The sequence below is a fragment of the Xenopus tropicalis genome, chromosome 7, assembly GCF_000004195.4.
Source record: "Xenopus tropicalis strain Nigerian chromosome 7, UCB_Xtro_10.0, whole genome shotgun sequence".
NCBI lineage: Eukaryota > Metazoa > Chordata > Amphibia > Anura > Pipidae > Xenopus > Xenopus tropicalis.
In genome coordinates this window covers 23,822,334-23,836,942 of record NC_030683.2, presented here as the reverse complement: position 1 = coordinate 23,836,942, position 14,609 = coordinate 23,822,334, and the positions used below count along the sequence as shown (strand labels likewise).

The 14,609-nt window shown below is 40.9% G+C and overlaps 1 protein-coding gene across 1 annotated transcript in view; it reads left to right on the top strand.

Annotated features, from left to right (window-relative positions):
* The window catches only part of ptpre (protein tyrosine phosphatase, receptor type E), a 111,892-nt gene that overhangs the window by 83,961 nt on the left and 13,322 nt on the right, over nt 1–14,609 (top strand). The window contains exons 5-10 of the mRNA XM_004912717.4: nt 4,473–4,609; nt 7,110–7,200; nt 8,427–8,503; nt 8,597–8,633; nt 11,283–11,380; nt 14,349–14,468. Coding sequence (XP_004912774.1) covers nt 4,473–4,609; nt 7,110–7,200; nt 8,427–8,503; nt 8,597–8,633; nt 11,283–11,380; nt 14,349–14,468 — 560 coding nt within the window. The remainder of the gene's footprint in view (nt 1–4,472; nt 4,610–7,109; nt 7,201–8,426; nt 8,504–8,596; nt 8,634–11,282; nt 11,381–14,348; nt 14,469–14,609) is intronic.

Below are 14,609 nucleotides of genomic sequence, written 5' to 3'. Positions count from 1 at the left end.
AGATGTGTGCCAAATCTCTTGGTGCCATGTTAAAGCGCCACTGTGCCAAAATTTTTCATTTTAAATGTGTTTGCTCTTTTCTAATGAATTTATTGTTTTCTTTTTGCTTAATTCCTATAACATCTGTGCACACTGGGAGAAATCTTTAGTTTTATTAAAGGGAAAACCTTTTTGACATGAGCTCATTTACTTGGGGTTATGTAGAAAAGTTGCATTAACACTATTTGAACTTCCAAAAAGAAATATACATTTTTTTACATGGACTTATCTGATTTCAGAGATTGAAAGGAAACCATGATGGTCTGTCTCTAACTCATAGGAACCATTTTCCACCCCCCCCCCCCCCCCCCCCCCCCCCCCCCCCATAGGCTCACATTGTTATTCAACTTCAATTCCAGAGAATATGAAGTGGGACTTCAAGTCCCAAAATCCATCACTTCACACTGGGAAAGGGTGAGGGCAAGCTTAAATGAGCCTATCAGGAGGTTGGGAAATGGTTCCTAAGTCAGAGATAGAATATCATGGTTTTATTTCCATCTGTGGAATAAGGTATATCTGTGTAAAAAATATATATTTAATTTTTGGAAGTTGTTTATGCAGCTTTTTTAAATAACTTCAACTAAATGCACTCATGTCAAAAAGTGTTTTCATTTCCACTTTTAAGTGGACATTGAATGTTTTAGGTTCCAAAGGATGGGTGCCACACAAGGCCCCAGCTAAGGGTGAGAGGCATGTGCCTAGGTGGCAATGGTGGAAGAGCGCTGGGCATGTACCTCTCCTGCCTGCCTTCCCCTAGTTTTAAACAAGCCCTGATGCTACTGTGTGCAAGTTACGCACACGTGTGTGTGTGGGGGGGGGGGGGGGGGTCTGGGCTGAGGAGACAAGTGGAAGGTGGGGTGAAGCAGGGGCTTAAGGAAATAAGGATGTGATGGGGCAACATCATTTAGTATTTTGTAAGTTAGTACAAATATTTGTAATGTTTCTGTATGATAGAGAGATAGCACTTGTGGAGTGGGGTGAGCAGTAATCTTCTACCATGTCCACAAATGAGGTCTGATACCCATCTCAGATGTGAAAGTTTATCTCATCCTATGGCCATTGTGGGCCCTGTTGCTTAATGCTTTCTCCCACGTGCCTGTGGTACTTTTCTAGAACTGCAGCTCTTCTCTGGAACTAACCCTCTGCATGACTTTCCTTCAGTTCCTCATTCATTAAGCAATCACGGAAAATATAGCTTTTGAGAGATCTTCACTCCACATTGCTTCCTGACTTTTACATCACTAATAACTTTTTAGCCAGTTCAGTCCTCACGTCGCCCCTTCTGCCTATTTGGTTTGCATTCCTCCTTCTGACTGAAAGCTGTCTTATGCAGGGCCTTCGTCTCATTATGTTTTCAGTCTGGCCAATATTGGCACGTTTGATCATCAGTAAAAGTAAATGTTTTTTTTTTTTTAAACCTGCCCAGTTTTTGCCCAGATATCTGTCAGACAGGCCATAAATATTCTGCCAACTAGATTGTAAGCTCTTTTGGGCAGGGCTCTCTTCACCTCTTGTATTGGTCATTGTTTGCTTTATATGTTACTCTGTATGTCCAATGTATGAAACCCAGTTATTGTACAGCGCTGCGGGATATGTTGTGTGTTTTATAAATAAATGTTAATAATAATAATAATAATAATAACTCTTTCTGGAGGGGCTAAGTGGGAATATTTTATAGGTCCATGTTTAGCCAACCTTAAGGTGGTCATACACTATAAGATCCGCTTGTGAGACACTTTTAGGCCAGATATCGGTCGGGTGGTCCTGTCGGGGGCCCCCATACATGGGCAGATACTGTAAGCTGCCGAATTGGTCTAAAGGACCTGAATCAGCAGGTTAAATCTGCCCGTGAATGACCATTTTTAGGCTCTTTTAAGGATTTCTCTGCTAGATTACCCCTTCTGTTTGTTCCCCACTTGTAGCCATGTCCCATTTATTTGTGTTTCCCAATCAAATGAACGGGAAGAATTCTATGAGTGAAGGTTTTTCTCAATTAGAGATCCAGCATTGATATCACTGTGTATTACATGAGCGTTAAATTGGTAGATAAATAAAATTCTTTTGGGGGGGAAGGGGTTATACAAGTGTTTTGAAGGCACAGTTGTTGACCCTTGCAATGTATGTATATTATGGCTGACCCCAAACCCTAATCCCCCTAATTGTGCCAATCATGGAGCCCGCAGTGCACTGGAGGTGACATCTTCTGCTGTATAGTCCATGCCATGGTTGTCAGACCTTTTAAGTTCAAGCTCTCTTTGGAGGTCAAACCTTTGATCAGGGCTCCCTAAGCTCATAACAAGGTTCAAGGTATATGAAATTCAGCCATATCTTCAAAAATATCTAAGTCAGTAAAGATGTATTGACACAAAGCCACCCCTACAAAGCTTCAAGATGTATTTAGCACATAGGCATTTCCCCTAAACCTTACCCTAACTGTCGTTCAGGCTGAGCTCCACGGCCACAGTTCCAGACCCCCATCCAGGGGTGCAGCTGTGCAGTTTGAGAACCGCTGCTCATCTATTAAACTGTCACTTCTGAAGTGTTAGATATTTCTTAACGCCGAGGGTAATGTAGAGTGCAGCTGCTTTGTACATTCCTGCAGGATAGGAAAAGCAGATTGAGAGGATGCATATGGAAATTGTATAGAGGGAGCTATGTACATATATTTTATGCTACATTTATGGGAGAATAAAGGGAAAGTAAACCAGACTTTTAAATAGGGAAAATCCCCTTTGGGGTGTTGTGGTCCCATAGAAATCCTAAATAATATTTAAGAAATCCACTGACACACCAACAATGCTTTGTAAAATGAATACTCTAGCAGCTAGGTCGGTGAATATCCATTTATAAGAAACTAAGAGGGTGCTGTCGTTAGCAGAAGTCGATGCATGGATATCCCCTAAAACCACTGTACCACAACCACTTCTTCCTGTTCAGGCTTTTATTCTAAGCTGCGTGAGGATTGGCTGTGTTTTCGCGAAGGGGAACTGTAGCCGACTGTGTGAAAAGAACTCTTCCTTTTTATGTGAGAAACTAAAATTAAAGGACATGTTAACTCTATTTCACTGGTGGGGGCAAAATATTAGCTACCCCCCCCCAGTGATATAGAATAGGGTAATGGAGAATAGTTTTTTCCCCAGGCTATTGCTCCTGTTAGGAGAGAACCGGCACCTCTTTACATACGTAAATGCAGAGTGCTCTAATGCACATGTGTGAACAGGAATTGACACAGGGGATGCTGGGAAATAAAATGTAAATAAAATAGGGGAGTTATGGCTGACACAGTTTTTTCCAAAGGCTGCTGCGGTTCTCCAGCACGGGGGACCAGCCGGGGGAAAAGGCTTCTATTTGTCTGGGGGGGTGCCTAACATTTTGGGGCCCAACATTTTGGCATCCACCAGTGAAATAGAGTTAACTTGTCCTTTAATGTTAATAAAAATGAGGCAGCTCGGTTGGACAGTGGTTAGCATAGCTGCCTTGCCTTGGGACTTTAATTCTATCCAGCCCAGGCCACTATCTGCAAGGAGTTTGTTTGTTCTCCCCATGCCTGCAAGGGGTTCCTCTGGGTACCTGAGTTTCCTCCCCTGCTCTAGAACCGTACAGAGAGTTAACTGGCTCCAGATAAAATTGACCCTAGTGTGTATGAATGTGAGATAAACTCCACTGGGGAAGAGAATGATAAGAATGCATTAAAAAAATGAATTATTTGTTTGAAATGGACTGTATTATAGATGCCTATCTTGTAATTCAAAGTATTCTGGATAACAGTTTTTTGTATAAGGGATCCCTTACCTGTAATAATCAGAAGAGTGGACAGGAATTTCAAAACTGATGTTTCCTCTGGAATAGCAACCAGCACCTGTGATCAGTCAACAGTGCAAAAAAGGTCACCCCGATTTTTTCCCAGTTCGACCCTGCCCACCATCATTATAGGCCACTCCCCTATTCTACCCAGGCCGTGTTATATTATTTTATGAAAAGTGCTTAGCGGAATGATCAATTCTTATGTCTGAGTCCCTTGTACTGTTCATTACAGGGCTCAGTAGATGTAGTAGGTATGTTACAGCTGAAATACATTTTATTGTTAGTTTTATGATATTTCAATTTAAATTGTATTTATTTAAACTATACATTCAAATTAAAATACATTATTTTTATAATTTATTGGTCATTATTGATAACGTTGTTTTTGCAAGGAAAGAAAATGTAAACAGGTCCCCCTGTTCTTCTCAACAATTTCTTGTACCTCTCTAACCCTCTCGGATCCCTGGCTTGTTGTATCTAACTCAGACTCACATGACAGCATTACTAGGAAAGATCTCAGTTTATAGGAATTGTGTGCCTTCGGTTTATGGGCAGGTTTGTTTGTTTTGTCTGTAAGTTCATTAAAATCAGCAAAGACAATCGACATATGTTTTATCTTCTATCAACAGAACAACAAACAGTGATGTTGCTGAGCAGCTCGCCCACGGTCTATAAGAAGTACTTCCCTATTCCGGTGGAAAACCTGGAGGAGGAGTTTAGGATAAGATCAGCGGATGACGGGAAACTCTTCCGAGAGGAGTATAATGTACGTGGCACAGGGGGCATGAGGGAAAGGGTGATATTGGCATTATGCTAATAAGCTTTTCTGATTAAACCTAAATAACGTTCTCGTGTAAACTTACTCAGAGTCCTTCTATATAACAGTTTCCAATCATTTCCTTTTGTTTTTAGACTGCTTATATTAGGCTTTTAGCTCTATATAGGAAGTGCATAGACAGTTGCTGGCTTTCAAAGAGAGCTGTTACTAGCAGTCTAAAACTGCCCACATCTCAAAAACCACTAGAAATAGGAAATTGAAATTACTTCCAAAAGTGCATAGAGGACCACTGAATTTTTCTGGGTTTCATTCCCCTTGTATAATTTTTTCCAGAAATTACAAGGGTCATTTACAAAGAGGGCAGAAGTGCAAAAGCACTTAGGGGTGCAAGACCACAACCCTTAGGGGCTGATTTACTAAGACACGATTTCGAATCCGAATTGGAAAAATTCCGATTGGAAACGAACATTTTGCGACTTTTTCGTATTTTTTGTGATTTTTTTCGGCGTCTTTACGATTTTTGCGTAAAAACACGAGTTTTTCGTAGCCATTACGAAAGTTGCGCAAAGTCGCGATTTTTTCGTAGCATTAACACTTGCGTGCAAAGTCGCACCTTTTTCGTAGCGTTAAAACTTAAAAGGCGCGACGTTTCGCGCAAGTTTTAACGCTACGAAAAAATCGCGACTTTGCGCAACTTTCGCAATGGCTACGAAAAACACGCGTTTTTACGCAAAAATCGTAAAGACGCCGAAAAAATCGCAAAAAATACGAAAAAAACGCAAAATTACCGATCATTGCGAAAAAAACGCAATCGGACGCATTCGGCCCGTTCGTGGGTTAGTAAATGTGCCCCTTAGTGTTCATTCAAGGGGGACTTCTACCCTGGTCTACTGTGGTCTGCACTTTATGTTGGATAAAAGAATCTGGTAAGGACAGGGACCTGTTGACACGCAAGTTAGGGAACAGTGGCGCAGAAGGAGGGATGGCTATTAGGCTCCTACACCCTCATGAATACAGTGCTGCCTATGTTTAGCAGCACTGCATTCATGAGTGCAAACATGGCAATTTAAGAATGAAGGAAGGCAGTGCAAAGTACAAAACAAATGGTTGATTGCTCCCCATTTTTGCAGTTTGCATAGGAACGGTTTCTAAATGAGCCCTTACAACTCTTTGGAAGTGCAGTTCCTTGCATTGGCAACACTACTCTGGGCAGGGCCCCCCTGAAGATTTTTTGCAGGGGGGTCCTGCCCAGAGTAGTGCAGAGTAGAAAACTCACCTGGCCCCCCCACCCTGACACATCCTCTCTCTGCTCTGACGTACTCCCCCACCCGCTTGCCTATAAATTTATATGCAAACTGGAGGAAGCAGACCTTTATCGTTACACTACTGGTTCCTTGGTTCTAATGCTAAGAGCAGTTAAAAACTATTTTTTTTATTTTGAACAATGAAACAGTTTTATATAAGGGGGTTAAAAATTGGCTCAATATAAGGTGCATATTTACTAGGATTTTTCACAATTAAAAAAAAAAGGTTGTAATTTTGGCTGTGCACTATGGTTTTCATCCAGGAAGGAAGCTTCTCTGTGGTAAAGAGAAGTAACAACACTGCTGCAGTTGTCATTGTTAACGGAATCCTTAAGGGAGCTGTTTGCCCTTTATATACTGAAGTGTTAATTGAAATTTAATGCACATTGCACCACTTAAGCGATAGAGAGGTTACACAATTAAATGTGAAAAAATTCCCAGCATCCTATGCAAGTGGTTCGGAGTGTGTCTAACTGAATTGTCAGGTCAGCAGGATGGACTACAATCAGGGACAGAGCCATAAAGGCTTTTTATTAAGCTTCTTGCTGTAGCATCAGTGATCTAGGCGCTACTCCGGGCAGGCCAGGGCACTGAAAATATCATTTTCCAATTAATTCTGTTCTAACAAATAGGTAAAAAAGTAGTTGTATTAATGTATGTCTGAGTAAAGAGCCAAGAAAACTGTATTGTTGTCAATTAGGGATGCACCGAATCCACTATTTTGGGATTCGGCTGAACCCCAAATCCTGCATGAAAGATTTGGCTACCGAGGGGTTAAAGAAAAAATTCCGCTTCGGTGTTCATGTGAAGAAAAGTCACGTGATTTTTAAGGATTTGGATTCCAGTCGGCCAAGAAAATCTACAATTCTTAGTGCATGTCTCCTAGTTAAATGGGGGCATCCAGAATGCTAAACACATGCACATGAACAATGGCAGTAATGGCAACTTCAGGCAATGCAGGAGCTTAGCATGTACTATTATTTTTTAAGTAAAGGGTTAGTCCTATACTTTGTTATGATTAGTAGTACTATGCACCTACCCTGAGTACAGATACAGAGAGCATGTTTGTTACCTGTTCCTTAGTAAATGTTGTCCTATGTGCTATATTCCTTCTCCAAATTGCCTGCCTATTTGTGTGGACTTGTGTGGGCACATAGAAAACGGCTTTGTTTTGTTCCCAACAGTCATTGCAGCCTGGGAGTATACACGGAACACATGAAGCAGCGAATAAAGAAGAAAATAAAGAGAAAAACAGATACCCCAACATTCTGCCTTGTACGTTTTCCTTGTCTTTTCTGGGTTCTAAAGAGAGCGACTTATCTTGGGAACAGAAGGGAAATATAAAGGGTCATTCTGCACATTCTCAGCAATTTTGCTCAAGAAGAAACAAAAGTCAGAGAGAAATTTAATTTTAATGTGTACACAGTTGTGGTGGTTCCTTCCCTTCCTGTGACACCATGTCACTCTATCTCCAACTTCAGAAGTGTCACCACTCCTCTTGTGTACAGAGCACCGGGTCTCTCTCCCTGACGTTGCTCCTGCAGTTTGTCAGATGCTTTCCCACAATTCATGAAAATCATGTAAAATCAGGTCATATTAGCCCATTTAATCAATAACTGTTAAACCAATAAACCACCATTATCCACAAATCTAGACTGTTACAGTTGGGTAGGGTCATTTGGGAAGCTTGCTGTGATAAGCTGGCTCCCCTTGGGGATGCTTCAAGCTGTGGCAGGTGGGGCTCATCCTGAAGGCCAGTTAGGGTGAGAATTGGTGACAATGGCCCTTTGCTCTCATAGATATAGCTGAAAGCCCAGCTTGAAGGTCAGTTAGGGTGAGATTTTGGGTGAATATGTATCTGATATCTAGATATTCTTGGTTGAATAACTGATACATCAATATTTTCCTATATTTATATCCATTTTGTGAGCTAAGGGGTCTCAGATCAAAGGCTGCACCTTCAAAGGTAGCTTGAACTGGGAACCACTACCATTAATATACACTATATTTTAATTAATTCCCAAATTAAAATAATGAATTTCCAGGAGACGTATTCTGATTCATTCCCTTCTAGAAGCTCATGCAGTAATAGCTAATCTGGGACACATAATTGTACATTTCTTTCAACTAAACTTGAATGACTGTTGTTTCTAAATACAGGCAATTACCAAGGAGAGAAATAGATGCTTCCCCTTCTAGCAGTTATGAAAAATACATACATTTATGTTCCCTAAAAACATGAGCAAATGAACGCTGCTTAAAAACCAGTAAAGTAAAATACACAATGATCTTCCCAACCTCCCCAAAGGCAGTGTACAGATGTTAAAACAAAGCACGGCAGCAAATTGCCTACTTGGGCAGTGTGCAGCAATAGCATGGGGGTGGTATTGGGATTCTGCATGATAAGAACAAAAAATGCTGAGTTTTATTTAGAACATTTTAAGATTATTTTGTTTAATTTATAATCGTTTAATTTTTTTTTTGTTATTTTGGTCTTTCAGATGATCAGTCCAGAGTTATTTTGATACCAGTTGATGGCGGACCTTGTTCCGACTATATTAATGCTTCCTACATAGATGTAAGAGATACATTGTTTATATTTCTGTAGGATGCTATTATCTTCAAATTTAGGATTTTCTATGGCTCACACTGTTTTCATTCTTCTTTCCAGGGTTATAAAGAAAGGAATAAATTCATAGCAGCCCAAGGTAATTGGTGTGTCTGTATGTTTATGTGTGACATTATAATTGTTCTTGTATTAATTGCAGTTATACCTGAAAGACAGTTTCTCTATTACATTCTTTTAGTACCCGAAAGTAAATGTAGTACCTTCTAAGTAAGGCTAGTATCCCAAAGCAAGTCTAGTACCTTCTAAGAAAGCTTAGTATCCCAAGGCAAAGTCTACTACCTTCCAAGCAAGCCTACTAGCCTGAATCAAGTCTAGTAGTTCCCAAGCAAGTCTATTACCTTTCAAGCAAGTCTAATACCTTTCAAGCTGAATCCTACTGCCCCAAAGTAGGTCTAGTACCTTACAAGCAAGTCTAGTGCCTTTCAAGCAAGTCTAGTACCTTCAAAGCAAGTTTGTAGTACCACCAAACAAGCCTTGTACCTTCCAAACTTAGTACCCCCAAAGCAATTCTAGTACCAGCCAAGCAAGTCTAATAATCTAAAGCAAGGCTAGTACATTCCAAGCAAGTCTAGTGTGTTTCAAGCAAGTCTAGTACCTTCCAATCAAGTCTAGTACTTTGAAGCAAGTCTAGTACTCTAAAGCAAGGCTAGTACATTCCAAACAAGTCTAGTGCGTTTCAAGCAAGTCTAGTACCTTCCAAGCAAGTCTAGTACTCTGAATCAAGTCTAGTACTCTAAAGCAAGGCTAGTACATTCCAAACAAGTGTATTGCGTTTCAAGCAAGTCTAGTACTCTAAAGCAAGGCTAGTACATTCCAAACAAGTCTAGTGCTTTTCAAGCAAGTCTAGTACCTTCCAAGCAAGTCTAGTACTCTAAAGCAAGGCTAGTACATTCCAAGCAAGTCTAGTGCGTTTAAAGCAAGTCTAGTACCTTCCAAGCAAGTCTAGTACTCTGAAGCAAGTCTAGTACTCTAAAGCCCTTGCAAGTGTATTGCGTTTCAAGCAAGCCTAGTACTCTAAAGCAAGGCTAGTACATTCCAAACAAGTCTAGTGCTTTTCAAGCAAGTCTAGTACTCTGAAGCAAGTCTAGTACTCTAAAGCAAGGCTAGTACATTCCAAACAAGTCTAGTGCATTTCAAGCAAGTCTAGTACCTTCCAAGCAAGTCTAGTACTCTAAAGCAATTCTAGTACATTCCAAGCAAGTCTAGTGCATTTCAAGCAAGTCTAGTACCTTCCAAGCAAGTCTAGTACTCTAAAGCAAGGCTAGTACATTGCAAACAAGTCTAGTGCGTTTCAAGCAAGTCTAGTTCCTTCCAAGCAAGGCTAGTACATTCCAAACAAGTCTAGTGCGTTTCAAGCAAGTCTAGTTCCTTCCAAGCAAGGCTAGTACATTCCAAACAAGTCTAGTGCGTTTCAAGCAAGTCTAGTTCCTTCCAAGCAAGTCTAGTACTCTGAAGCAAGTCTAGTACTCTAAAGCAAGGCTAGTACATTCCAAGCAAGTCTAGTGCCTTTTTAACAAGTCTAGTACTTTCAAAGCAAGTGTGTAATACCACCAAGCAAGCCTTTTAATATAGTCATATACACATGCATCTCAGTAACTAGATTTGCCACCTCAGCATTTAAAGCAGGACACAGGCTAGAGGGTCCACTCCCCCCCCCCAAAAAAAAACAGCATGGTGGGCCAAATTGGGATGATCCAATTATTTGACCCATGACCTCCTGAGGCCCCTATTCACCCATGTATGTACACATGTATGGCCAGCTTTATATGATGCCATACAGCAGTGATCCCCAACCAGTGGTTAGGGAGTAACATGTTGCTCACCAAGCCCTTGATTGTTGCTCCCAGTGGCCTGAAAGCAGGTGCTTATTTTTGGATTTTTGGTAAGGAGACAAGTTTTGGTTGCATAAAAAACCAAGTATAATGCCAAACAGAGCCTTCTATAAGCTATCAGTCCACATAGGTGCTACTAAATAGCCAATTAGAGCTCTTTTTGGCACCCCAGGAACCATTTTCATGGCTGTGTTGCTCCCCAACACTTTTTCCATTTAAATGTGGCTCACAGGTATGTTGGGGATCCCTGCCTTACAGTATGCACCTTACACTCAGAGGGAATCAATTATAGAGGCAAGTAAATAGTGGAAATGGCTGTGCCAGGAATAATGACTGTAATCAGCATTGGGAGGGGAGCCCTTTGCATCAATTTAAAGTCAAATTAGAATGACGTTTATTATAGGACCCAGGGATAATCCTGTTTATTCAGGTTTGGCTTGTGGTCAAGTTGTCTGTTGGTGCATTGTTATCTACAGTAATTAAATCTTTATATCCCCGTATGGCTCGTTTGATTAATGCATCAGTGGGTTTTTAATTGCTTTCATGCAGTTCAGGAACCTGATGAACTTCAGGCTCAGCAACTCCTTTACTAAATGTTCTACATGACTTTATTGCATTCATGTGCAGTATGTGGAACAAATAGTATTGAGGAACTGAAGGAGCCTACAGGGCTGATTTACTGTACGAATGCATAGATACAAGCGCTAAACTGCTGGAACCAACCCAGAGTACAGCCCTCGGTGGTGCCTGGAGCAGGTAGCTTGGCTTGGGCCCATAAGTAAGGGGTATTTCGGGGTGTGCAGCCAAGTTTTGTCATTGCTTGATGGATAGATTTCTTTTAATTACTACTTCCTGGTTCTTGTGCCAATGATGTTGCGGTGTTTCTTTCCACGCAGGCCCCAAGCAAGAAACCGTTAATGATTTCTGGCGGATGATTTGGGAGCAAAAATCTGCCACTATAGTCATGCTTACCAACCTGAAAGAAAGGAAGGAGGTAAAGCTTTTATATTTAATAACACACTATAGCACAAAATCTCTGATAAGATATGTACATGCCTCAGTATAACCTCTCGATTTATGGAGCAGGGTCCAAAGTTCAAGTAGAAAAAGCAGCAGATGGCAAAGTGAATATGAGTAATAAGGAAGTACCATTGCTGTGTGATAATGCCAATTATGGCTGCTATATATACCTTATGTGCTATCTCCCTTATTTACTGCATGGCTGCAGTAATCAATAGAAATGTAATGCTCTAAAATGACCTTTTTAGTAAATAATGACACAGGTATTCTCCCACTGGAGAAAACTCCACATGTGGCAGAGGCCTTAGAAATAATGGCAAAAATCAGAACACACTTGTACCCGAGTTTATGTCAGGCTTCTTTGTTGAGGTCATACATTTAACAGATCTGTAGCCAGTTTGGCCACCCACACACTGGCCCAAATTAGGATCATGCAGTCCTTTGACCCTTGGGTCACTAACAGAATTAAAATGGGGGATCTAGGGAGAGGCATCTGGAAAGGACCTTGGGAACATGCAGATCCTGCCCATAGGCATCTGATTTTCAGACGGGCAGGTTGTCAGGCAAATAAGCTGCCACATTGCGCTGTAGGGGCCAAGGTGGCAGCTTTTTTTAGCCTATGTAGAATATTCTGGGCCTTCCTGTTCTGTTGATGGCTTAATCTTCTTGTTTGTTAAGACTGAGTAGGACAATCTCATTCTCTTGCTATATAAATATATTGTCCTATTTTCTGTGGACTTGAGAAATAAAAAGGTTCACATGTAAAGTTTAGTGTGCTATTTACATGTCAAAACAGAAGCTGAGAGTCACTTTCTCCAGTTTTGTTGTGATGTTTAAAGCAGCTAGGCATGGAAAGTACAAACTGTATTTATATATACATTTATATACAGCCATGTACATATGTATGACAGCCCCATCCCCCCAGCTGTCTGGTCTTATTCTCCATCATCCATCCTCTTCTCTCCCCATCTCTAATTCTTATCTCCTCACAATTTTTCCAAGCTTCCTAACTGTCTATGTATCTCCTCTTCTGTTTTTCATGCCCTCGTCATTTGATTTTCATCCCTTGCCTCTGTTATTTATTTCCGTGCCATTTTCTTGTGTCCATTCCCCATCCTCCCTCAACCTTTTCCCTATGCCTTGCCTAAATATATCCATCGAGAGCCAAACAAACATAAATGGGAGAGGGGCATAAAAGGGTCATACTCTTGTCAACTCCATTTTGTGTGGGCCTAAAAAGCAATGTGTAATATTATCCATTCATTAGGGCCCCTACTGTGCTAATTGTAGATTGAGAGCTTATTGGGTTTCTGATGGTGGCCATACCAGGAGAACACCTTACTGTGACTGGCAGGGAGGTCTATGCTTGATGCTGCTGTAGTGGCCTAGGGAAAGCAAAGTGACCAATAATGTTGGTAGAGGATTTTGGCCAAGTGGCTGGGTGAGGCAAGAGGGCCGTCTGTTGTACGCATACTGATTGCTGTGAGATACCGGGGAAGCAGTATCTGTAGGTGCCCCATTCCCCATGTAGTTTGCCCCATGGTCATAACAGCATGGAACTTGCCGCATTCTTTATTAAACATAGGGAAAACAAACATTTTCAAGCAATATATCAGGTTTATGATGAATATTGTTACTCTGGTTGTGCAGCCTTTAATGACAGAACTGGCAGATAGATAGATGCCCTGAGACCCACACTCCAGTATGAGAATGAGATGGCTGATGCTAAGGATACACAGTACAAATCACTGCCGTGAATCAGATCAATTCTCTCCGAGAACCTGATATTGAGACAATATTTTATATTTTTTTAAGTTGGATAAGTCGGAGTATATAACCACAGCTCTGGCTTTAACCTTTTGATTCACTGAAGGATAAGGACATAAATCACAACAAAAATATTACTTCTAGCAGACAAGAGAGGCAGCTGAAGTCCTATTTATCTCTCTAATCGCCAGGGAATGGAGAGGAGGCCTTTGCAATGCACTCTTATGATGACATGTCTCATGGCGGAAAGATGAATATATCTCTGTCCCTGACAGTCCTCCTTGCAGGAAGACTTTAACAACCTCCTTGGTGTACATTTCCCTTCCTATTGGGAATCTCATTCTTGGGGCACTTCGGCTCTTAAACCTTTTTAGCATCCTGGCTGTGTCCAACATTTGGGGGGTATGAGGCTGACTTTTTGTAAGAAAGAATTGTGTTGTAAAGGGTTAATATAAAAATATATTCCGGATAAGCTCAATAAAAGGTAATTATGATACAAATGGATCCCATAGGTTTTGTGTTTTATTAGAATATTGGTACAGCAATAATCATATCGAGTAAATGAATTACATATTTTTTTTAAATTGGCAATTGTCTTTAAACACATTGCAATTGAAGATAACAAAATGTTTTCGGTTGGCTGAAAATGTATTTAGTGAAAAAAGGAAAGTCTTGTGACGTTGCTCTGCTTAGAAAATGAAGTTAGAGAGCAGGGAAGCGTCATCTCCCCCACTGATCTCTCTCCTCCTTATTTCCCCTGGGTAGGTGAAATAAATGAATGAAAATTGCAAAAGTGCTAAACATTCTGAGTTTATTTTGAGGGTTAAATGTCCTTGTTTCATGTCCCCTGAAAAAAATATAAAATCAAATTCATACTGGCATTGCTTCTTGGCCACACTGTATGTGGCTGTACCTGGGTTTATATGGGGTCAGGTGGTGATTTTTCTCATTCCCGGGGAAATGAATGCCAATGAGGGTTATGCAATGAGCGCTCCCTCCCTTTTGCATTACCTGATACAGGCGGCATCGAACTGGGAGGGCAAGTGAGACAAAATCATAGCAGTCTCTTCCAGGCAATGTAAATGTCTTATACAGCTGAACCAATTACAGTACTGTTTGCTATTTGTAAGCAGCGGTTAAATAATATAATAAATGTGTGCTTTCACTTTACGCAGGACAAATGCTACCAGTACTGGCCTGACCAGGGGTGCTGGATCTACGGAAATATTCGCGTTGCTGTGGAAGATGTGGTAGTCCTTGTAGATTACACAATCCGCAAGTTCTGCATTCAGCCGGTAAGTGTTGCGAGCAACTGTCTCTTTGTCTATCTATATGTCTGCCTTTAATAAAAAGCACTGAAGAAAGTAACCTACAGAAAGTTTGCCCAGGAGCAGTAGCCCATAGCAACCAATTAGCAGAAAGCATTTACTGGTTAC